A 25,433-nucleotide genomic window follows, 5' to 3' on the forward strand; every position below is an offset into this window, starting at 1 on the left:
CTGGACTTGCCACCTGAACAGGAGAGACTGCCCCGAGGGCACGGCCAGGAGCGCCTTTAGCACCGGGGGAGAGCCCAGGGGAGGCAGGGGCGTGTGCTTAGGGTCCAACCCACACCCAGGTCAGCCACCTGCTCTGAGAAGTCCAGACAGGTTCTCTTTAATAGATGTTATGCCGCACGTGATACACTATGCCTGTTATAAAATGTGCATCAAAGGGTGCCGACAATTTACACAGAAGCCCTGCTTTCTTAGTGCACCCCAAGGGATTATCTGGTAAGACACCCAAGGCTGCACCCATCCAGTTTGAAGACACTGCCCTAAGGCTTCCCCCTGGCTCTCAGGGCTGGCCTAGACAGAGCTGCCCACTCAGCACCCTGGCCTCCTCCACCCCGACCCTCAGCCCTGTGGTCGGGTCACGGTTTTGCTATTCTGGTGAGGAAGGGCCCTTCCAGGAGCTGCTGGGTGCCCAGCTTCAATTTCCCTCAGGTACTTTTTAGGAAACACCTTTAGGGGACTTCCCTGGTGGTCCAGTGGCTAAGGCTCCATGCTCCCAATGCAGGGGGCCCGGGGTTCGATCCCTGGTCAGGGAAGTAGATCCCACATGCTGCAACTAAGACCCAACACAGTCAAAGAAATAAATAAAAACAAATATTATTTAAAAAAACAAAAAAAACCCACCTTTAGTCTCTAGTGGTTTAACAATTAGTATTAAATTACTTGTCTCACAGCCTCATCCCCAGCTCAGGCCCCTGGGGTGAGAACTAAAGCCTGCTATAGGCCACAGAGGGGGCTTCCCTAGTGGGGCTCAGACAGTGAAGAATCTGCCGGCAATGTGGGAGACCCGGGTTCAATCCCTGGGTTGGGAAGATCCCCTGGAGAAGGAAATGGCTGTCCACTCCATTATTCTTGCACAGATATATTCTATGGACAGAGGAGCCTAATGGGCTACAGTCCATGGCATCACAAAGAGTTGGACACGACTGAGCAGCTAACACTTTCCCTTTTCATCTAGGCCACAGATGGTGTCACTTGCCTGCCTAGCAGAAAGGTCTAGAAAAGCTAGTCCTACCAGGAAGAGAATGGTAGGAATCTGGAGAGGGGTGGGGAACGGAGGGTTTTCCGGCCCTGAGGAAGGCTTTTTTGGTCAGATGTTGGAAAGTCAGGCAGTGGTGGAAAGCCAGGCATTCCCTGACCTCCAGTTACAGGTCCACAGACCCCTCATTCACACTTGAGCCATCCCTGGAGAGGGAGGAGCCAGCCTTATGTCCAACCCATCACACCAGAACAAGGGCTGGAATTCCGGGACAAGACTCAAGGTCTCACCGTCACCCGCATGATCCTCCAGCCCACAGCCGTGTAGTGTTAACAGTGTTTATCTGCAGGCACAAGTATGAATGGAATGTCAGCCACCACCACCCAGACTTCTTTCTGGTACCAAAGTGCTCATTGTTATAGACACACCCCCTACACTACTGGAGCTCTCAGATGTTGTCACTGTGTAAATATTTCTTGGCCTTGCTTGGGAAGCATCCAGCTAAACAAATCTCCCCCAGCCCATGCTGCCAGCTTTTGATGACAACCCACAGTCAGAGAGCCTCAAGCATCAGTGACGTGTCAGACCAACCCACATGGTGCTGACTTGGGTTCTGGAAGTTAGGGAGGTCCTACTGGGAAAGTATCCCATGCCAGAAATTCCTTGGAGTTTTCATCAAGCTTTCAGTTGCAAAAAAAAGCAGAGGCCCACTGCAAAAGAAAAGAGACAAGGGGGGTTCCCTGGAGCCCTAAGGCAGGGACTGCAGGGCACAGATCTGGGGCCAAAGCAGCTACATATCTGTTTTTGGTGATGGAGTCAGTACCCAGAGTGAGCTCGAAGGCCCAGCTGTACCCCTGACTGCCCCCATGCCCTTGAGAAGTCACCAACCCTCTTTGCCTATCACCTCATCTGTAAAGAATAATCCTGGCATAGTATCTGCCTTGTGGACTGTCATGATGATTAAGTGAGAAAAACACAGAGCCTAGAACAGTGCCATGATAACCACTGGATACCATATGATGACTTTCCCTGCCCCCGCCTGCTCCCTCCTCCTCTCCCTGCTGGCGGCCTTTGCTCACTCAGAGATGCTCCCAAAGGACTGCATTCAATCCACACACCCTGGCTGCAGCCCCTCTCTGCACAGCGTAGCTTAGATTTTTGGATGTGAGGATCCCGTTGGTCCCACTCATTTTTCCACGGGTCTCTAATGACAACCAGCTGTGACCAGAGGACATGGGCCTCAGGACACAAAATCTGGCTGCTTGAGCAGCTGGAGCTCTGGGTGAGCAGTGATAGGCCCCTTCTGAGACCCTGCATCAGCCCATCACTCCCTCAAGCCCTCCTGGGCCCTGGGTGAGATGGAGGTCCCACTGGAGGAGACAGACGACAGAACTGGCACCCACCCTTGCCCTTCCCTATCATTGTCACTTTATGGTACACTGTGAGGCTCCTGTCCTGGTTCTTGATGACAATGACAATCCTAATTCTCCCTGCTCTATACTGGTATAAGACACTTTACTTATCCGTGAACTCTCTCTGACATTGCTCCTCTGGTAGTCAACAACCTAGGGAGGTGGGTTTTATTGCATGAAAGGTGATGCGATTATGGTGCCTCCACTCACAGCTTGGAACACAGCCAAGCTGAGAGTAAGGTCCCAGCTCACTGGACGGGAGAGAGGCAGGCAGCGCCTGTCACCGAAGCAGCAGAATGACCCCTCTGGGATCCATGGAAACATGTATCACCAGGAATCCTCTGCTGAAGTGTCACAGGGGCACAGATACACGGGTCCAGAACACCACCCCCACCCACCCCATTTCACCGGCAGCTGCAGCCCATGGCCCAAGACCCACACATCCAGGGGAGGAGAATAGCTCATGCTGCCTGCCGCCCTTGCCCTCGCCGTTTTCTGCAGCCAGAGAGGAGGTTTCTGAAACAGAGATCACTCAAGAAGCTGGAAAGTCACCCAAAAAGCAAGAGGGTTCTCAAGATGCCAGGCAACCCAGAAACAAGAAAAGGTCGCCACAGGAGCTGTGCACCAGGTCATGTGACCCCCCTGGCCTGTCCACTAGCTGATTGGTCCAAAGTTCCTCCTCTGTGCACCAGCCCACTGCCCAAGAAGTGGCAGGGGCCCCCGGCGGAGAGGCCCCCAGACTGCTGGTGACCCTCCCTCCTCCCTTACACTCTCACTGACTGTCTTCCCCTCTTAACTGTCTCTTTGGAATTTGGCAAGAAGTCAGCCATTGTGGGCCTCTTTTAAAAACATATTTTTATTTTTTTTCTGAACCCTTTGAGAATACGTTGCATAAATCATGCCCCTTTACCCCTTAATAATTCAGTGTGTTTTTGTTAAGAACAAAGGCTCTTGTCTTACGTAACCGCAGCACAGGTAACAAATGAAGGGATTTACCCTGACACAGTATTTTCTCTCCTCTCCCATTCATATGCCAGTTGGTCACCACTGTTCTTTGTAGCACTGTCTCCCGCAACCCCAGATCCCATACTCCACTTAGCTGTCACATCTCTTTAGTTTCCTTTCATCTGGAACAGTTCCTCTCCCTCTCTTTGCCTTTCATGACATTGACAGTACTGAAGGCTGCAGAGGGTCTGACCTCTGAGGTGTCAATGTGGTCGGAGAAAAGCAGTTTGGGGACTTCCCTGGCAGTCCAGTGGTTAAGATTCTGTGCTTCCATTACAGGGGCATGGGTTTGATCCCTAGTTAAGGAACTAAAATCCCACATGCTGCATGGTGTGGCAAAATAATAATAATAAATTGTTGTTTTTTTTTTAATGATACAAAAACAAAATAAAATTAATTTTTAAAAAAAGCAGTTCCTGGTTGGGGCAGAGGTTGAAAAGCAGTAGGTCAAAAAGAAAATTGGAGGCTTCACAGGTGGCACTAGTGGTAAAGAACCTGCCTGCCAATGCAGGAGATGGAAGAGACACGGATTCGATCCCTGGGTCGGAAGATCCCCTGGAGGACAGCATGGCAACCCACTCCAGTATTCTGGCTTGGAGGATCCTAGTAGGCTAAAATCCATGGGTCACAGAGAGTCGGGCACAACTGAAGTGACGTAGCACACACACACACATGAGCTGGTTGGAAGAGTCAGGAAGATAAAAAAATGCAGAGCAGGTGAATCTCTAAAGACAGAGAGCTCCAGACAGAAATGGATGCCCATTTTCAAGGGGGCAGAAAATGATGGAAGCCCAAGAGCTTCATTGATTCTGTCCCAGCCAACCTTTCCAGCTCCTGCAGCCTGACATCAAGATTCCCATCTGAATCCCTTCCCTGGTCCTTGCAATGGCCCCTCATGACTTGAGGGACCTTGGGTGTGTCTCTTCCTGGTGGCTCTGCCCATTCCCAGAGAGGCATACTCTCCTCTCGGTGTGCACCTGAAGACCAGCCTTTGGGGGGCACGTGCCAGGGTACCCACCTCTAGGCAGAGGAACTCTGACCAGAGGCAAAGGGGGACAGGTGGGTGTGGCAAAAGCCCATCTCGCAGGAAGTCAGTGCAAGAAGGTGAGGTGACTTGCCCAATACCCCCATGCTCCAGGGCAATTGTCGACATGCAGGCAGCCTGCATGTGAGAACCTTGTCTATTGCATTCTTCCTGGGACACCTGCCAGCCAGAGGAGGGGCACATGTATGCTGAAATGGGGACCAGAGCAGGCATGGGGACACCACAGCAAAGACCAGCTGGCCTCAGGGGTCAGCTCTGAGGCCTGAGATGGATCCCTTCGCTATGTATAGGTCACAGCATAGGTGTATTCCCCAGCTCCCTGTCCCCAGGTCCCAGCAGCCCTCCTGAGTATATCATGGCTGTTCAAGGGCCTACAGTTGTTCTTAATTCATTATAGTCTTTTAATAAAACTGTATGTATACGTAATCTCATTTTATAAATTATTTTAGAGGGACTTCCCTGGTGGCTAGTGGTTAAGAATCCGCCTGCCAGTGCAGGTGACTGGGGTTCAATGCCTGGCTGGGGAATTAGGATCCCACATGCCGTGGGGCAACTAAGCCCACGTGTCACAACTTTTGAGCCCTTGCAACACAACTACTGAAGCCTACATGCCTAGAGCCCATGCTCCACAAAAAGATGCCATCACAATAAGAAGCCCACACACCATGACTAGAAAGTAGACCCCATTCACTGCAACTAGAGAAAGTCCATGCGCAGCAATGAAAAGCTCATGCGCCATGATGAAGACCCAGCACAGCCAAATATATATATACATCTTCACCATTAGGATCTTCATCTACACTATAGATACATGCATCATTAAACACAACTTTCCAGAAGCTTCATTTTCATTTCCATATAAAATAAGGCATATTTAAATTTTTGCAATAATGTGGCCCCTGGAGCCACATATTAGAAGCCATTATTTACTTCTAATATAAGTAAAATATTAGGAGCATTGTCCACCCACCCAACCCCATTCCCCATAATATAACTTTTAAAAAGGTGACTTTTTTTACTTTAAAAAAATTTTTGGCCCATCCTCACAGCTTGTGGGATCTTAGTTCCCCAACCAGGGACTGAACCTGGGCCCATGGCAGTGAAAGTGCCAAGTCCTAACCACTGGACTGCCAGGGAACGTCCAACATGACTGCTTTTTAAGTGATCTTACAGAGCTTGTTTATAACATTTAACATCTGCAGTCTTAAGGTCAATCTTCCAGGAATGATTTCTAAAATCAGTAATAATTTTTTTTACCTTCTCTTTCAAAAAACTTAATTCATTTCAGATGACTTTTGTCAGCACCAAACACCAGAAATGGCTGAGGTTATTTAGGCTAACAGTCCTTCCCCAGAAAATTCTTTGTGCTTCAAAATAAAAGGAACTTCCATAATATAAAAGACGTTATGAAATAGGAAAGACGCCTAATAGCCAAAACAATCTTGAGAAAGAAGGACAAAACTGGAGGTATCATACTCCCTGACTTCGGACTATGCTACAAAGTTTCAATAATCAAGACAGTATGCTAGCACAAAAATCAGACACACAGATCAGTGGAACAAAAAGAGAGCCCAGTGACTTCCCTAGTTGTCCAGTGGCTAAAACTCCCAATGCAGGGGGCTGGGGTCCAATACCCAGTCAGGGAATTAGACTACACATGCCACAGCTAGGAGTTCACATGCCATGCAACTAAGATCTGACACAACCAAATAAATAAATAAAAATTAATATTTTAAAAAATAGCCTAGAAATAAATCCACAAACTAATAGGCAATTAATGACAAAGAATAATATACAATGAGGAAAAGACCATCTCTTCAGTAAGTGATGCTGGGGAAACTAGACAGCTACATGTAAAATAATGAAATTAGAACATTTTTCCCATATTATTTACAAAAATAAATTCAAAATGAATTAAAGACCTAAATGTAATGCCAGAAACCATAAAACTCCCAGAAGAAAATGTAGGCAGAACACTCTCTGACATAAATTGTATCAATATATTTTGGGTCTGTCTCCTAAGACAAAGAAATAAAAGCATTCACCTGAAACTACCAAAACATTGTTAATCAACTATACCCCAATACAAAATGCTTTTGGTGTTAAAAAAGTTAAAATTAAAAAAATTAAAAACAGGACCTTAATTAAAAGCTTTCGTACAGCAAAGGAAATCATTGACAAAATGAAAAGATAACCTACTGAACAAGAGAAAATATTGGCAAATGACATGACTGATAAGGGGTTAATAATACAAAATATATAAAGAGCTCATATAACTCAACATAAAAAAAAAACTGATTAAAAAATGGGCAGAAAACCTGAATAGACATTTCTCCAAAGAAGATACACAGATGGCCACTATGCACATGAAAAGGTTCTCAATATCGTTAATCAGAGAACTGCAAATTAAAACCACAATGAGATATCACCTCACACCTCTTAGAATGACTACTATCAAGAAGAACACAAATAACAAATGTTGGCAGGGATGTGGACAAAAGAGAACCCTCCTACACTGCTGGTGGTAATGTAAATCGGTGGAGCCACTGTGGAAAACAGTATGGAGACCTCTCAAAAAGCTAAAATTAGAACTACCACATGACCCAGCAATTCTCCTCTGCATATATATCCAAACTGAAAAATATAAAAACATTAATTCAAAAAGATACATGCACTCCAACATTCATAATAGCATTATTTACAATTGCTAAGATATGGGACTTCCCTGGTGGTCCAGTGGCTAAGATTCTGAGCTCCCATTGCAGAGGGCCCAGGTTCAGTCCCTGGTCAGGGAACTAGATCCCACATGCTGCAACCAAATAAATAAAATAAATAAATAGACTAAAAAAAACAACAACAATTGCTATGATATGAAAGCAACCTAAATGTCCATCAACAAAAGAAGATGTGATACGTATACACAATAGAATACTATTCAGCCATAAAAAAAAGAGTGAAAATTTGCCATTTACAACAACATGGATGGACCTGGAAGGTATTATGCTTGGTAAAATATGTCAAACAGAGAAAGACAAATACTGTATGATATCACTTATATGTGGAATCCAAAAACTAACACAAACTTGTGACTATAGCAAAAAAGAAACAGACGTATAGATATGGAGAGGAAACTAGTGGGTATCAGTGAGGAGAGGGAAGGGGTAGAGGATTAAGAGGCACAAACAAATGATATATAAAATAAATAAGCTATAAGGATATATAATATGACACAGGGACTATAGCCAATATTTCATAATAATTATAAAAAGAGCATAACCTTTAAAAATGGTAAGTCATTATGCTATACACTGGAAACATCATATTGTATCAACTGTACCTCAATAAAGTACAGTATTCAGTAAGCATCTGTGTGCTAACACTATAGTGAAGTCACTCAGTCGTGTCCAACTCTTTGCGACCCTATGGACTGTAGCCTACCAGGCTCCTCCATCCATGGGATTTTCCAGGCAAGAGTACTGGAGTGGGTTGCCATTTAGGCATTGGGAAATTCACCCATTCCTCAGTAGATCCCAACTCTTATGACCCCAGAGCCCACAATCCAACACTGGCCTCAGGAAAGGATACGCAGATGACACCACCCTTATGGCAGAAAGCGAAGAGGAACTAACGAGCCTCTTGATGAAGGGCAAAGAGGAGAGTGAAAAACCTGGCCTAAATCTCAACATTCAAAAAACCAAGATCGTGGCATCCGGTCCCATCACTTCATGGCAAATACATGGGGAAACAATAGTGACAGACTTTATTTTCTTGGGCTCCAAAATCACTGCAGATCATGATTGCAGCCACAAAATTAAAAAACGCTTGCTCCTTGGAAGAAGAGTTATGACAAACCTAGACAGTGTATTAAAAAGCAGAGACATTACTTTGCCAACAAAGGTCTGTATAGTCAAAGCTATGGTTTTTCCAGTAGTTGTGTATGGATGTGAGAGCTGGACCATAAAGAAGGCTGGGGGCCGAAGAATTGATGCTTTTGAACTATGATGTTGGAGACGCTTGGGGAGTCCCTTGGACTGCAAAGAAATCAAACTAGTCAATCCTAAAAGAAATCAATCCTGAACAGTCGTTGGAAGGACTGATGCTGAAGCTCCAATACTTTGGCCATCTGATGCAAAGAGCCGACTCATTAGAAAAGACCCTGATGCTGGGAAAGACTAAAGGCAGGAGAAGGGGATGACAGAGGATGAGATGGTTAGATGGCATCACTGACTCAATGGACATGAGCTTGAGCAAGCTCTGGGAGATGGTGATGGACAGGGAAGCCTGGCGTGCTGCAGTCCATGGGGTCGCAGAGTCGGACACCACTGAGTGAACACCACCACCACCACCACCTTGACTTTAGCTCAGTGAGACTGATTTGGGGACCCCTGACCTCCTGAATGTAAGAGAATCAATCTGTGTTGATTTAAGCACCAACATCTATGGCAATCGTAACAGCAACCACTGGAAACTAACACACATAATTTCGTTAGCAAGCTCCCTGGGCGTCGGGGTACTCTGCAGTCCAGCCCTCATGCCCGGCCCAGGAGGGGCTGGTGATCAGAAGCCTGAACATCTGTGACCGTGCCAGGCATTTTTCCGAGCATCCCTGCCCCCTCCCAGGCTGCTCAGTTAAGCGGGAGGCACAGGTCCCTGCCTCCTCGCCTCCCACCAAGCCCACTTTGGTGACCAGAGATGTATTGTCACTGGGCCTGAGCCCAGCTTCCTGCCTACAGTTCTCAGGGACTAAGCTACACTCTGACCCAAAGCAGCCACATGGCCATCTCCCTCCCCTGCTGGATGGGCCTCTCTGAGCCCCTATCTCTCCTCAGAAGGGTGACATCCTATTCTGAGCTCTGATACGGCCAAGGGTGTCATCATTAAGGCAACGCGAAGACCTGCTAAGAGACATCCTTCCCATGTCCACCCAATGGGCCTCCCCTTCCTCTGGCTCCTCCTCCTTCTGTCCCCGACCCCCACTGCTTACTTGCCACCCTCAACATCCAGGCCTCTGTCAGCCTTGGCTCCTCCTACCAGCCACAGTCGCTTCTTCACCAGGGACATGGCAGATGAGCCAGACCCAGATCTGGGTCTCTAGCATTGGCCCGCACAAGCCCACCCAGCCCCTGTGGTCATCAATGCTGAGCTCAAACCCCTCTGTTTGGGCCCAGTGGGTTCTGCATGCCTGCAGCCCTGCCCTTGGGCCAAAACCAAAGACCTGTACGGAGCCCAGCCTAGAATCAGGCTGGCAAGAGTGACTGGGTTCAGGCCCTGCTCACCTCCTATGCAGAACAGCCTCCGCTAGAATGCTCCAGGAGCCTGCTTCACTCAGTCTGGTCCAGCACTGCCCTCTTCCCTCGGGACTCAGGCAGACACCAACACGGACCAATCTCTTCTTCTGAGCCGAACTGTGACTTCTTAGGGCAACAGCGGCCCTGTCTTAAACCTTTACGGGTTGGAGGACTACCTGTGGCCCCACCTAGAGTTCCTGGTGATTGGTGTTTTCACACTGTCCCAGCAGATATTCTCAATCTTGGCCAATCATTGCAATCACCTGGGGTGTGGGGATGAGAAGAGGGAACAAAAACTACTGGGTCTGAATCCTATCAATGGGTTTGATGATGTCTGGCAGTTGTCAGGCTGTGAGAGTTTTAAAGTCTCCCCAGGGGGTTCTAAAATGCAGCTTAGAACAACTGATTTGGAACTTGTGGAATGTGTTTTCAAGATAACAGGGCTTCCAAAGTGATTCCAGGCTTGGGGGCTGGAGGCCAGGCAGCTCGTGCTGTTTTGAGGCGGGTGGCACCGAGCATGTGAGAGGTAGTGCTGGAGCCAGGGCCGGTCACCTGAGCAACCTGTGGCCCTTGGTCTCTGGGTCTGGAAGGTGTCCTCTGTGGGCCGAGAAAGCAGTGGGGATGAGGAGGAGAGAAAGAGGAGAAGAGAAGGGAGGAGACAAGCTGTCCCCATCAGTGTGGTGACTTTTGACATGCTCTGACTCAATGCAGAGGGAATTTCACAGGGCAACAGCAGATGATATTTGCAGCCGAGACGAGCCATTCCCTTTGGTTGAAGCCAAATTCCGAGGGCAACTGGGGCATGTGAGTGGGAGGAGAGAGGACCAAGGGATGCCCAGGGAAGCCAGGGCAGGGATCTCGAGAAGCAAGCGTCACAGTGGTCCATGCAGGAGGGCAGAGAGACCCTGGAGAGAAGGCCCCTCAGGGATGTGGGATAAACACCACATTCCCTTCCATTTCTGGGCTTTTCTAAGTCAGTTTGGACCTGTACTGGATGCGCACAATGGCTGTAGCCGCTAGGTGTTAATATCCGGTCTTGGAGCTCAAGCTCAAAGTCAACCCAGGTCTGTCCAGTCTCTCCATGTTGGAAAAGACAGGAGGAGACCCTGCTTTTCAAATGCTGTCCCGGTTTTAGGCTTGTGGCAGGAAAAAGCCACCCAGAATCCCTCCGGTCTATTTGGGAAAGCCTCCCGCTACCTGTATGAAGTACTATTTAAGACGCCGAAAGATGTCAAAGAGGGAAGCGAACACTGCTCTCCTCATTGCTGGTGCCAGCCGGCCCTGCTGCTAGTACCTAGGGCAGAGCTTCTGTCATATCCCCTGAGTCACAGAGGAGGCAGAGGGCTGTGTTACAGACAGGGGGTAAGGCTGGTAGGGAGGACAGTGCCCCCAGCTCCAGAAAGACAACGGAAGCCACAGGGGCCAAGGGCAATGTTAGTGCACAGACTCGACTCAAGGGTGTCCGGGTGGCCCTGCAGAATGTTCTCTCGCCGTTCCACCTCCAGCCGATGTCCTGGCAGGCCTCCCAAACCCCCTTCTTGCAGACCAGGCAAGCGACATCCCCCACTTCTTATGCTGAAAGGGTCTTCATTCTCTTCTAGAACGTGGGGGAGCTGCCCTCCACCCCAACTACACACGTGACAACAGCTGGGCCCCTGCGGCTGTGTCTGTCTGCCCCAGGGGCCGAGGCCCTCCTGGCCAGATCTGGACGGGCCAGGGTGGACCCCTGACCCAAGCTGGCCAACTAGATTCTCTCTCCTGGGAACCTGGCAGTGGAATCAGGAGGGGCTGGTGACAATTCTTTAGGGCGTGACACGAACAGAAAGCTGTGTGAGACCCAGTGCAGCCGGCCTGAGGGAGAAACAGCAGGAGGCTGAGGGAGAGAGAGGAACCACTCCTGCTCACACCCCTGGTTCACACGGCTGACTGGAGATACCCCCACAGACGTGCAGCACAATCTCCCTCCTGCCCCTGCCAGCGTGAGGGCTCCCCTCACCTCCCACCCACAAGCCCCAAAACAGACGCGGTCACCTCTCACCTTGCTCCTTCTGGGGCCCTGCCCCCACTGCCCGGAGCACCAGGCACAGCCCGGCCCCCTGCTCCTGGAGGAAACACCTCCGCCAGGACCGCCGGTGCCACCTTCTGACCCTGCAGGGGCCCCTGACCCACCTGGAGAATAAAACTGGGAACTCTCTGCCCTGTGGCCATCTGCTGAGCAAAGTGGGACAGGAGCAGCCACCCGAGGCGGCCGCCTCACCCTCCAAGGGGCCATTTTCTGCTCTGAAGGAACTCAGGGCAGGGAGTTTCTTCCATAAAAGCAAAACGTGGATAAACCCAGATGGGAGATGCAGGCCTCTCCTTCCTTGTCCCCAGCGCCTACTTTACAATGGTATTTATAAGACTAGAGAAATGGGTTTTCCTCCATATAATAAAATATAAGGGTTTATATTAGGTTTTCTTTTTCTTTCTTTTAGTTAAAAAGATTCCTTCCTATTACTGATGAATGACTCTGTAGTCTCCCCATCCTTCCTTTCTCCTGATGTCATTTCCCGAGCCCATGCCCTGGCTGGAGTCCCTGAGCAGGACTGACTGCTGGGCCTGTGATCTGGGCCTTACCCAACCCCCTCCTGCTCCGTCTGCACCCTCCTCTCTAGCTGGGCCTGTCTCCCTCTGTTCCCCTCCAGCAAATGTCTCTTCCTGCTTTTCACTCAAAAAGGGTTCCTTGCCCAGACCTTCTTCCCTCTCCCCTCTGCCCATCTCAGCCTCCTGGTCCCAGGGGTGCCAGCCAAGCTGCTGGCCGCATGCCGCCATCCCTCCCCACTTGGGCAGTGCTGCCCTGTCTCTGCTCTGAGCGCCTGTGGCCTTCGATGTCAGGATCGCTCCTCCATGCACTGGGCACAGTGATCTCGCAGTTTCCTGAGCCTAGGCTGTGTCTTCCCAGTGTGACTGCCGTCCACATGTCAGCCACCCCTGAGCCGCACACACAAGGTAACCAGGAAGAGGTTCTTGGCATGGTTCTCAAAGCCTTCCTTGCGCCGGGAACTATTCCAAACTACGTTTCTGGCCTTGTCTCCCCTTTAACCCACCCTAAATTCAGTCACATGCTTCATTCATCTTTGTCTTAACCCCCACTCCCCACCCCCAGCACAGCTCCTGGCCCGGAGCATATTGTCAAAATATTTTTGTTAACTTGAAACCACAAGTGCTCATCAGGCTGAATCAATATTGTTCTTTTCAGGGAGATGAGATAGAGAAAAAACTATTGGGTCCCCGTCAAGTTCAGGATGGCCCTTGTTGAAGCCTCCAGGAGTCCATGAGGAATGACAACCTCAGGGCAGTGGAGACTCAGCTAGAGAGTCCAAGGCCACACAGAGCCCATCTGACACCTCAAGGCCTGTCCGGGTGCTGTGAGCACAGTCCAGGGACACAGCCTCTGGGGACACAGCCTCTGACAACACACAGAGAAGGCATATAATTTACTGTTCAAACCGGGAGACTTCTGAGCGAGAACTGGACATTTTGCTGGAACTATTCCAGATAAGTGGGCTGGGCAGTCAGGCCAGGCAATCGAATGTGGTCTGTGGTCAAACTCTCCTAAAGAGGAGACAAAATAGAACTTACTAAAACTCGAGAGTTGCTTAGGGCCAAGGTGGGGTTTATTTATTTTAAAAGCCAATTGTGTTATTGAAGAAAAGGCTGTGTTCTCGGCCCATTTTGGCTATAGTACGGGGCTGCTTGGGGAATTGCGCTGAAGCGGTATATGCTCCTGGGCCCGGGGTTTTCTGAAAACACAACAGAGAACAGGAAGTGACGATATGGTGACACCAGAACCCAGAGCCTCCTGAGCTTGGCTGTGGACTCAGGCGTGGCTGGCAAACCCCCACCAAGGGAGACAGGACTGCACTGGTCAGGGCTGAGGCCTGTGCAGCTGAGAACTGGAGCCTGTCCTCGGGACTGAGGCCCGCTCCTGTCCCCGGCCTCCCCAAGGCTGCAGAGGTGCTGCAAGAAGGGCCGACAAGCACGCAACAGCCCAGGGGAGGTGGGCTTACACTTCCCCCACACCTCAGGGCACGCTTTCTTTGGGTCACCCCGTCCCTGCAAATGCCAGTGCCCCCAGTGACTTCGCTCTAGTGGTCATGGGTTGGAGAGGATGGATTCTGAACCTGAACAGTTGACCTCAGAAGCCCAAACTCCTGCATCTCCATCATCTTCCCCAGTACAAACAGAGTGAGATTCAGCACTACCAAGGCCCATGGACCTCAGGCTCAAGGGATGGATGAGTTCTAATTTTGAAAAGCCCTGTTTTCATTTTGATGAAATGCTTGAAAAATTCAGTTCAGTTCAGTCATGTCTGACTCTTTGCGACCCCATGGACTGCAGCACACCAGGCTTCCCTGTCCATCACCAACTCCCAGAGTTTGCTCAAATTCATGTCCATCAAGTCGGTGATGCCATTCAACCATCTCATCCTCTGTCACCCCCTTCTCCTCCTGCCTTCAATCTTTCCCAGCATCAGGGTCTTTCCCAATAAGTCAGTTCTTCGTATCAGTTGGCCAAAGTACTGGAATTTCAGCTTCAGCATCAGTCCTTCCAATGAATATTCAGGACTGATTTCCTTTAGGATGGACTGGTTGGATCTCCTTGCAGTCCAAGGGACTCACAAGAGTCTTCTCCAACACCACAGTTCAAAAGCATCAACTCTTCAGCACTCAGCTCTCTTTATAGTCCAACTCTCACACCCATACATGACTCTTGAAAAATTATTCAACCAGTTATTTAAACAAAGCTCCTCTTATGTTGTGGTAAGATGCCAATGAATGTCATTCTCATTGATTTCTTACGTCAGTGCTGTCCATGCTGAGGTGCATGCACATATTTTCAAATACCCCAAAATTTTATCTTAGAGAGACAATGGTACCTCTATGTATGGTTAAGGAAAGGGTCTTAATGTCAGACAGGCCTGGATTCAAGTCCTAGTCCCACCATGAATGGCTCGATATGACACATGCTTCCTACTCCTCACCCGTCAGATGAGGTTTTGAGGTTCACGGGGGGCCCCCAGGGACAGGCAGCACCTGCCAGGCTGGCAGCAAGTACCGCTCCACACACCAGCTACCACCACTATTATGAGTCCCTATTATCACCAGCTTGTCCCTGCCATCCTTCCCTGCAGTTTGCTATCTCTACAGGAAGCAGTGAGAGTACAAACAAGATTACCAGAGCGGTCAGCCCAGGGTGCATGAGATCAGCTGCCTGCAGAAGCTGCTTTAAATGACAGGATGTTTCCCTGGCCAAATGCAAAGGAGCAGCTTGGGAATCTAATCGAGTCCTGGCCAGACGTCAAAGGAAGCTGAAGGCCTTATTAGTGCTCTTAATGAGGAAGCTGCCTGTGTGTGGAGTCCAGGAAGGCCAGTGCCTGAACAGGAGGTTCGGGGGTCTGCACCCCAAAAGGCCATCCTTCAGGAAGCTGCCGGCCGCAGTCCTCAGACCTTGAGAACATCCGGCTCTGTCCTCCAGCCCTGATGTCACTGCTACCAAGCAAACTCCGCTGTTTTTTGGCTTCCTTCCGAGTTTCCTGCAAGCAGAGACGCTCCACGGAGCAGCGGCTCGACACCAGCCCCCTCGCTGGACACTTGTAAAGGAATACCACCACCTTCCGGCTTCTCCATCAGTCTCTTGGGATTTTGGTTAGCATGACTCCAACATCCTGAAGAAGCTCAGCCCTGTGAGCTCGGACGAAAATCTGTTTGGATCATGATCATGCCACTAGGGTATGAGGATCTGCTGAAGGGAACCACTAGCCTCCAGCTGTCTGTCTGTTTTTAGTCTTTCCGGTGGGGCCTCCCCAATCTTCCTCCAGAGAAAGACCAAATTAACCATCTCAAATCATGCTACAAACCAGTGAGTCTGGGGGACTTTCAGACTGAGGAACAACAAGACCACAGGAATGAAAACTTTAATAATTAAACAAACAACTCAAGCCACTTTCATAAGCTCCGTGTTGTGCTTATGACCAAGACCATCTTTCTTGGTCTCCTCTAGGCCTCCGAGGCTCTCACACCCTCCCAGAATCTACCTCCTTGAGTGTCTCCATGGACTCGAGCCTCTTCCCTGTCTGTCCTGAGTCCTCGGGGGCAGGATGATGGCTCGGGACTTAATGGTCTCCTTTGGTTCAGTGATAATGCTTCTGTTCTGTGACTTTCTGTTCCCAGAAGGCACATACGCAAAGTACGGCAGTTCTGTAAGGGCCCACTGCTGGCCTCTGTTCGTTAGAGGGGTTTCCCCACGAAGCAACCAGGACATAACGGTGATAGCTAATCACTGTGCTGGCTGTTCTCAACTGGACTCGTAATTCAGCCATGGTCTTTGGGCCTGGAGTCACTTTGAGCCTGAAGCTGGCTGAGGGCTTATCTAGTGAGCTCGAGACTCTGCTGCCTTGTCAAGCAATCTTAATGTATACACACTAGAATTGTGCGGCTTCCCAGGTGGTGCCAGTGGTAAAGAACCGGCCTGCCAATGCAGGAGACATAAGAGACGCAGGTTAGATCCCTGGTTTGGGAAGATCCCCCAGAGGAGGGCATGGCAACCCACTCTAATGTTCATGGCTGGAGAATCCCATGGACAGACGAGCCTGGCAGACTATAGTCTGTAGGGTCACAATGAGTAGTACACAATTAAAGCAACTTAGCACACACACATGCACACTAGAATTGTATATAACTCTACTGCCCCCATCCCATTCCCAATGCCCACCCCACCCCCTGCATCAGCCACAAAACCTGCAACCATGTCTGTCTTTTAGGACACTTACTGAACAGGCAGGCAAGAATCGAGGTACTCTGGATTGAAAACAAGAAGTAACAGAACTTGCCGAAGGTATTTTCAAGTCATAATGACCTGGTCCTGGGCCTTCACGCTGCAGAAAAAAATTGTTTTTGTCTCATAAATAGTGATAGCTGATATATTTTGATGCTTTACTCACCTTTTATGAATAGACATATGACTCAGTGTGATACGGTAGAAAAATCCCTGGATTGGGACGTGGAAGCTCTTGTTAAGGTGTGCCCTGGCACCAGGCACTGTGAAATGGGAATAATACCTGCTTTTCCTGCTCTACCTGCCTTGTGGATGACTGTGAGGACTGCAGAGGAAATGACATGTGAAAGTCTCCCATCCCCACCTGGATACCCTCCCCTCTCCCAGGCCCCCTGCCCACACCAGCAGGCCTCACTCCATTCTTGTCCCTCTGCTGAGGGTGACTTACTGCTCTGAGCTGTTAGTTTTATAAAACACACTTATTCCTTCACACACATGCAGCATATGTTCTCTTAGTCCCCCAAAAAAGTATTCATAGCAATTCACTGCCCTACGTACAATGCCATGAGATTAACATAAGTAGATGAACACAATTTTGAAAAGACAAACAGCTCAATAGAAAAGTCAGCAAAAGGCAACTCACAGAGAGGAAATGCAGTGAGGAAACTGCAAGGTGAGGGGGCGGAGCTCTAAGGTTATTAATAACAAACTAAGCTCTCATTTAAAGAACAATGAGATATGCTTTTGTGGGGGTCAGGAAAGAAAGAAAGAGATAAAGGAAGGAAAAAAGGAAGAAGGGAGGGAGAAGCCAAAATCTTTTGCGGGGGTGGGTGTGGAGCCCAGGGCATGCACAGCTTGGCTTGCAGGATCTTGGTTCCCAGACAAGGGATTGAACCTGTGCCACTGCAGTGAAAGCCCCAAGTCCTAACCTCCAGTTAATGCCCAAGAAACTAAAACTTTATCCACAAGTGTGGATACTCCTATATGACTCTGGCAGAACTGTTAATTTGATTAGCCTTTCTGAAGTATAATTTGGCAAGCTTGAAACAGCTTAAAAACACATATACCTATCCAAAGGGAAAGAAAGATAATAAGAGTCTGGTCACTCCTGATTGTTGCAGGAATCCAGAAGACAAATAATGAGTCCTGAGCCCAGATATGGCAGGAAAATGAATACAGCCCAAACACCACAGTAGATAATGTAGACAAAATGTTAACCTTTTTTTTCCTTTCTAGAAATTCACTTCTTTTCCTCTCCCATTTTCAAATACCAGTGCTATTTGACAGAAGAAAAAAATCTTTCTGGCATGATGTTTTAGATCTGTCTCTGAATAATACAGGAACTAGGGGTAGTAGGTGGGGGTGTAGACTGGCCAAGAGCTGGTCATTTTTGAATGCGAGTTCTGTTTATATGGTATATATATTTAAAGTTTTCACAATACAAAGTAAAAGACAATATATATTTGTTATTTTGACCTAGCAATTCCATTTTTAGGAATTCTTCCTAAGAAAACAATTGAGAATGTGTACAAATGTTTGGTTACAAAGACATTCCCTACAACACTGTTTCTAAAAGTTGAAAAATCAGAAATGAAAGAAATGACCAATGACATGTGCCTGGTTAAATAAATTGTGATTCTTCCATCCAGCCATCCAAGCTGATCAATTTCTATGGACATAAAGTCTACTCCCAAGTATTATTAAGTGAATACTCCCAAATATTGTTAAGTGAACGATACAAGCTTTAAAAAATGTGCATTAAAAAACTGGGAATGAATGTTCACTAACAGCAGTTTTCTCCAGGTGGTGACATTTGAGTAAAAAGACATTTTTTTTTTTTGCTTATTGGCTGTTTCTAATTTTTCTATGATGGACTTGAGTGTCCTTGAAATAAGAAAAAAAGTTATTCTTAATGCATAGATAAATGAATATGGAAATTGGGTAAGTGAAAAAGGGGGTAGGGAAAAAAGATAAAATGAGCAGAAAGATTAGAACAGAAATGTATTCCATAAGATCCTTGTGACACATATGAGACTGAGCCACAGGTTAGCCCAATGGATTTGGCTGAATAAGCACCCAAATGTGGCCCCTCTGCAGGATTTAAGAGCAAGGCTTTCAAAACCCTGTTTTCCTTTTGTGGCACAGCAGCACAATTAGGGCTGCCATTCTCAATTATCCACCACGAATGAAGTCTGTTATTATCAGCCAAGCACAAGTCTGATAATCAAGGGATGTGTCTCATCATTTTACAACTCATGGCAGAGAGATGAAACAGCAGTGTCTTCAACCTGATGCATCGGTGGGACAGAGACCGCTGTCAGGGCAAGGCTTCTTCACTAGAGAAGTCTGAGCCACCATAAGCACACAGGATAGAAAGTCGGGGGAGTCTAAACAGGAATGGTGTGCACAGAGTCCCCTTGGTTTGGCCATCATAAATCCAAGTTCTCAAGCTGTAGTGGCAGCTGGGGCAAGATGCTGCTGAGGGTGTCACCACCGACTCCATGCCTTTGACAGCCCAGCCATCCATCTGTGGAATGGCTAAGAAACACTGTGAACACTACCCTTTCCCCACAAGCCTCATGTGGCTTTCACTTCTAAGCTTCTAAGTCGTGAGCTGCTTGAGAGTCAGGTGCCAGGCCTGGCGAGGCCCTGATACGTGCCCATGCCATCCAGCAGCCTTCCTGCATGTGCGTGGTCATCTGAATCAAAGGGCCTAAGACTCGGGACAGAAAGAAATTACTGAATGCTATTTGCCCCCATGTGTCACATGGGACCTCTTAAGTGGGGAACATTAAGGAAGTTGATACAGACCCAGGTTCTAATTCCAGAAACCACAGGAATCCTGTTTTAAGTGAGAAGTAATGATCAGGCCAGGGTCGTGCAATGGGTGGGAAGCAGCTTCAACAGAGTTCCTGTTTCTGCCCCATCCGAGGACGATGGGCAGAGTGGGAAGAGCTGAAAGGAGAGAAGGGGGCTTGGTCCAGGATGGCTCTGAATGTGAGGAGAAATGGAATCACTTCAACAGCGGGGCACGGGGGGGCGGGGGGGCGCGGGTAGGGTGGGTTCAAAACAAAGAGGTTAAGGAGAAGACATATGGTATGAAGACATACTATGGCCTTGATCTTGAACTTCTTGACTTATTTGGTTCCAATTCCATGCACCATAATGCTCAGTACCATTGTAGGCATCTGCTAAAGCCTTGCCACCACTACCTCCAACCCTCCAGGGCTGAGAGGATGGGACTGGCTTATGCATACAACACTACTCAGGAAATGAAAGGTGCCAGGTACCTCTGAAACACTGTGTGAGGGTAGATGAGGTTATCCCAAGATGTGTACTGAATTAAGTTCTCCAAAAATCTATAAATCCTCTGAGTTTTAGGTGTGTTTCATCATGCTGAATGCTGAATGACATTCCCTCAAAATTCTTAAGACCTGCGGATTTGGAGCTCACAGTATCTCATAGTGTGACCTTGTCTGGAAATTGTCTGACCTTGTCAGACCTTGTCTGACCCTTGTCTGGGTCAGTCCTGACTGTAGCCACAAAATTACAAGATGCTTGCTCTTTAGAAGGAAAGCAATGACAAACCTATTCAGCTTATTAAAAAGCAGAGACATCACTTTGCTGACAAAGGTCCATATAGTCAAAGCTATAGTTTTTCCAGTAGTCATGTACAGATGTGAGAGTTGGACCATAAATAAGGTGAGTGCAGAAGAATTGATGCTTTTGAACTGGGGTGCTGAAGACTCTTGAGAGTCCCTTGGGCAGCAAGGAGATCAAACCAGTCAATCCTAAAGGAAATCAACCCCGAATATTCATTGCAAGGGACTGATGCTGAAGCTCCAATACTTGGGCCACCTGATTCAAAGAGCTGACTCATTGGAAAAGACCCTGATGCTGGGACAGACTGAAGGCAGGAGGAGAAGGGGGTGACAGAGGATGAAATGGTTGGATGCATCACTGACACAATGGGACGTGAGTTTGAACAAATTCAGGGAGGTGGTGAAGGACAGGGAAGCCTGGTATGCTGTAGTCCATGGGGACGCAGGGTCGGACACAATTTAGTGACTGAACAACAACAACCAGATATAATAAGTTAAGATAAGGTCATTACAATGGACCCTAAACCAATGCTTCTTGGTGCTGGGAGGTGTCAGTACTTAGCTTTAAGCTATTTTCCTTTTAAAATCATAAAGCTAAAGGGAACCTAGAAAGAGCACATAGTCTGTCTCTATTGATCCTAGGCACAAACAAGTTTCAACAAATCATACTTCAAAAGAGAAAAAGTCAGAGATAAAATAAAATGTATAGCCCCAAATGTCTATATATATACACACATGCAAAACATAAGAAATACACAATATAAACTGAAATCACTACACATGGTGGCAAAAACGATCTCACCCAAATTTGGTGGGGTGGATGGTGTGATAACTGGACCACACTGCCCAGAAGAACAGAGGTGCCCCAGCAAGGAGGGGAGAGCCCTGTGTGGAGGAGGGCACATAGAGGAGCTAGAAGTGCCTCTGTGGGAATTCAGGAGGAAGCATGTGGCAGGGTGTATCCAACTCAGGAAATTCTAGAATTCTCTAAGAATACGTCTAAAGGTTCAGAGTAGAAAGGAGACAAGTACGCTGGTGGATAGGGTAGAAGTAAACTTGGCAGGGGCCAAAAGTTATCCACGTTTGTGAAATTAAAAACTGACAGTACTGGGACTTCCCTGGTGGTCCAGTGGCTAGGACTCTGTACCCCCAATGTAGGGGGGCCCAGGTTCAAACCCCGATCTCACGTGCTGCAACTAAGACCCAGCACAGTCAAGTAAACAAATAAATTTGAAGAATTGATGGTATCTCTGAAGCTCCACACTTCTTAAAAAACCCTAGTACATCTGTAGTTATATTTGAAAGGTTATATTTTTCTGTATGCAGGTCAGAAAGCAACAGTTAGAACTGGACATGGAACACAGACTGGTTCCAAATAGGAAAAGGAGTATGTCAAGGCTGTATATCGTCACCCTGCTGATCCCCTGGAGAAGGAAATGGCAACCCACTCCAGTACCCTTGCCTAGAAAATTCCATGGATGGAGGAGCCTGGTGGGCTACAGTCCATGGGGTTGCAGAGTCAGACACAATTGAGTGACTTCACTTTCACTTTATTTAACTTATATGCAGAATAGATCATGAGAAACGCTGGGCTGGATTGAAGCACAAGCTGGAATCAAGATTGCTGGGAGAAATATCAGTAATCTCAGATATGCAGATGACACCACCCTTATGGCAGAAAGTAAAGAAGAACTAAAGAACATCTTGATGAAAGTGAAAGAGGAGAGTGAAAAAGTTGACTTAAATCTAAACATTCAGAAAACTAAGATCATGGCATCTGGTCCCATCACTTCATGGCAGATAGACGGGGAAACAGTGGAAACAGTGGCTGCCTTTATTTTTTTGGACTGCAAAATCACTGCAGATGGTGACTACAGCCATGAAATTAAAAGATGCTTACTCCTTGGAAGGAAAGTTATGACCAGTCTAGACAGCATATTAAAAAGCAGAGATTACTCTGACAACAAAGGTCTGTATAGCCAAAGTTATGGTTTTTCCAGTAGTTGTGTATGGATGTGAGAGTTGGACCACAAAGAAGTCTGAGCGGTGAAGAATTGATGCTTTTGAACTGTGGTGTTGGAGAAGACTCTTGAGAGTCCCTTGGACTGCAAGGAGATCCAACCTAAAGGAGATCAATGCTGAGTGTTTATTGAAAGGACTGATGTTGAAGCTGAAACTCCGATACTTTGGCCACCTGATGCGAAGAGCTGACTCATTTGAAAAGACCCTGATGCTGGGAAAGATTGAGGGCAGAAGGAGAAGGGGAAGACAGAGGATGAGATGGCTGGATGGCATCACTGCCTCAATGGACATGAGTTTGGGTAAACTCCAGGAGTTGGTGATGGACAGGGAGGCCTGGCGTGCTGAAGTTCATGGGGTCGCAAAGAGTTGGACACGACTGAGCAATTGAACTGAACTGAACTGATTTTTCCAAAAATGTTACCTACAAGTAAACCTTTGAGAAGACTGACACTGGGACCTGTTTTAATCATCTTAACTTTCAGATTCCATTCAAACAGACATCTATTTGGCTTTTTTTCAATGTGACCATGTTTACTAATTATTTTTCTGCTCCTCACAGGATTTTAAGCTGAGTTTTTAATCGAATTAATTCCTTAATTGCAGAAATGACTGAAATGGTTCAGCATTCTTTCATAATGCTAGTATTTTTTTTTTAAAGATTTCTTGATGTAGACCATTTTTAAAGTCTTTATTGAGTCTGTTACAATATTGTTTCTGTTTTATGTTTTAGTTTTTTGGCTGTGAAGCATGTGGGACTTTATCTCCTCAACAAGGAATTGAACCCCCACCCCCTGTATTGGAAGGCGAAGTGCTAACCACTGGACCACCAGGGAAGCCCCCATAATGTTAGTTTTAATGCAGAGAGTATGCCATGAATCTGCTCTCCCCTTTTCAAACTTCTATCAAATGTGACTAAAACAGATCAATCACATAACGCTCATTTGTGTCTGGACAGACTCTTTCCTGTTTATCTGATCTTTTGCTATTCTTTATAGGCTTGTCAGGTTTTAAGACATACAGAAACATCTTGAAATACTTCTGACAAGAAACCCATTTTTTTCATTTGACATTGTAAGATTTTATTTCTACTGCCAGGATAAGATGCATATGCATCTCATTTTTTCATTTTATATGCAACTGTGAGAAATAATTGAAAAGAATCTGCTCAGCAAGTCACTGCTGGAAGTCCCAAATCACATGAATGACTGAGTCCTAATTAAGTAGTAGTAATGGCATTATCTTTATTAAAGTAATGAAATATATTTATGTTGACCATTTCCATGGCTCCTTTCTTCAAACTATTTTCCTGACTTTTAAAAATTGTATTTTAAAAAATTATAGTAGCAATGCAAAAGAGAGGAAGGAAGCAAACACCCACCCTTAATCACAACATCTCAGCATAGCCACTAAAAGCATTTTGCTGCATTTCCTGTTTTTAATAACATAATTTTTCTTACATGACTTTCATCATGATTTTCTCACTATGCATTAGATCAGGGATCTCCCCTGCTCACTACCCATTCCTTGGAAAAATCGCCTTCCATGAAACTCGTCCCTGGTGCCAAAAAGGCTGGGGATTGCTAAGTTAGTTCATAAACATTTCTAGTGCTATTTCATAATTTTAACAGTAATTATTTTAATGGCTGTAAAATATTCCTCTGTGTTGATATGTAATAGTCTTTTAAAATTATTTCCTTCTCCTAGATATGAAATTGTTGCTATCATCATCTTGCTATTATAAACAATCCCTTGATGATATTCTTTGCATAGATGAATATTATTGTAAATAAATTATTACTTTAGGAGAGTTTTCAAACAATGAAATTAATTGGCTAACAGATAGAAACAGTTTTGGTGGGTCAATACTTTGGTGGCTTTGCAAGAGGTTGTATTCTGTATACTTCCACCAGCAAGAGACTAGAAAAGCACTGATGCTATGGTTCATAGATATTGGGGAAAACAGACTTAGAAAAACAAAACCTTCCTTACTCCTCCTTACCTGAATGGGAGTATTAAATAAAGTCATCAGTATTCCCTATATGTTCAAAGAAGTTGTGCAGGATATTTTTTTTTTAACGCCCAAATTGTGAAATGCATTCAGGAGGGAACAAAATTCATGCAATTTTTTTGCAGGTCAAGAATTAAAGGGAAGGATGAGGGGAGGAGAAACTGCAAATGGCAAGTTTTACTTTGTCTGCTTTGCTTTGATAAGAATGACTATGATTTGTTGAAGTTTGTTTTCTACTCTTGGAAAAAATCCTGGGGACTTCCAGGTTAAGACTCCAATGTGGGGGGGGGAGGGGAAAAAGACTCCAATGGTTAAGACTCCATGTTTCCAATGCAATGGGCACAGGTTCAATCACTGGTTGGGGAAATAAAGCTCTCACATGCCTGCCACGCAGGAAAAAAAAAAAAAAATCTTGCTATGAGGGAACTGTGTGTTTGCATTGGATCTCAGGATCTGCAGGACTTGGTCATTATTATCCCGGTGTTAAAAGGAACATGGTGACTGGTACAAATTTCAAAATACAATTTTTTTCTGTGAGTACAAAATGGCCCTTTTTTACTTTTGGTAGAACATATCTTCTGGTGTCTATTGCAAAATGCTCACACAAATGCTCCCCTCAGTCTTTCCTACACACAAAAAAATTCTACTGATCCGGGTGGCAAAGAGTGGGACATGACTGAGCATGCATGCATCCACCCCAGCCATAATCAATTATTATTATTATTTCATCAATAACTGAAGTAGCCAATAAGTATACAACCTTATATTGGTAATCTAAAGATTAGAAACCATCTTCCAACAAGACAGACCCCTTTGCAACCGCCTCTCCTGAGAGGCACGTACACCTTAGGGACAATGTGTAATTCATCTACGGAATTCCCGACATAAACAAAAAGGCTGTGTGTTTTAACAAGTGATAATGGCTTGTCCACATGGAGGGGCTTTCAGGCACATAAGATCCTAGAGGATTTTAAAATTCAAAGTTACTGTACTTTTTACAACTAAAAAATGGTGTAGTGATCTGCCACATTTTCACATGGTTCTTCATTCTTTTGATAGGCTGCCCCTGGGGATTCTAGGTATAAATGATTAACACATTTCAATGAGCTAGTTTTCACAGATGATGGAAAGAAAGGAGGAGGAGATATACTTGTAAGTATCCATCTTTTATAATTTGCCTTATTCTCTAAAGGGTTTAAAGT

At 46.6% G+C, this 25,433-nt stretch overlaps 1 protein-coding gene and 1 non-coding gene across 2 annotated transcripts in view; both read right to left on the minus strand.

The window, feature by feature from the left end:
• Nucleotides 1–5,559: 5,559 nt before the first annotated feature.
• On the minus strand, nucleotides 5,560–5,632 carry TRNAE-UUC. Its single transcript has one exon. It is a non-coding gene; the product is annotated as a tRNA-Glu (tRNA).
• A 7,412-nt stretch (nucleotides 5,633–13,044) lies between these two features.
• Nucleotides 13,045–25,433, minus strand: part of STPG4 (sperm-tail PG-rich repeat containing 4) — a 35,073-nt gene continuing 22,684 nt past the window's right edge. Inside the window, 3 exon segments of the mRNA XM_043470338.1 lie at nucleotides 13,045–13,463; nucleotides 13,466–13,565; nucleotides 16,595–16,699. Of these exon segments, the coding sequence (XP_043326273.1) occupies nucleotides 13,444–13,463; nucleotides 13,466–13,565; nucleotides 16,595–16,699 (225 nt within the window). The 3' untranslated portion in view covers nucleotides 13,045–13,443.

The sequence above is a fragment of the Cervus canadensis genome, chromosome 5 (assembly GCF_019320065.1).
Source record: "Cervus canadensis isolate Bull #8, Minnesota chromosome 5, ASM1932006v1, whole genome shotgun sequence".
Taxonomy (NCBI): domain Eukaryota; kingdom Metazoa; phylum Chordata; class Mammalia; order Artiodactyla; family Cervidae; genus Cervus; species Cervus canadensis.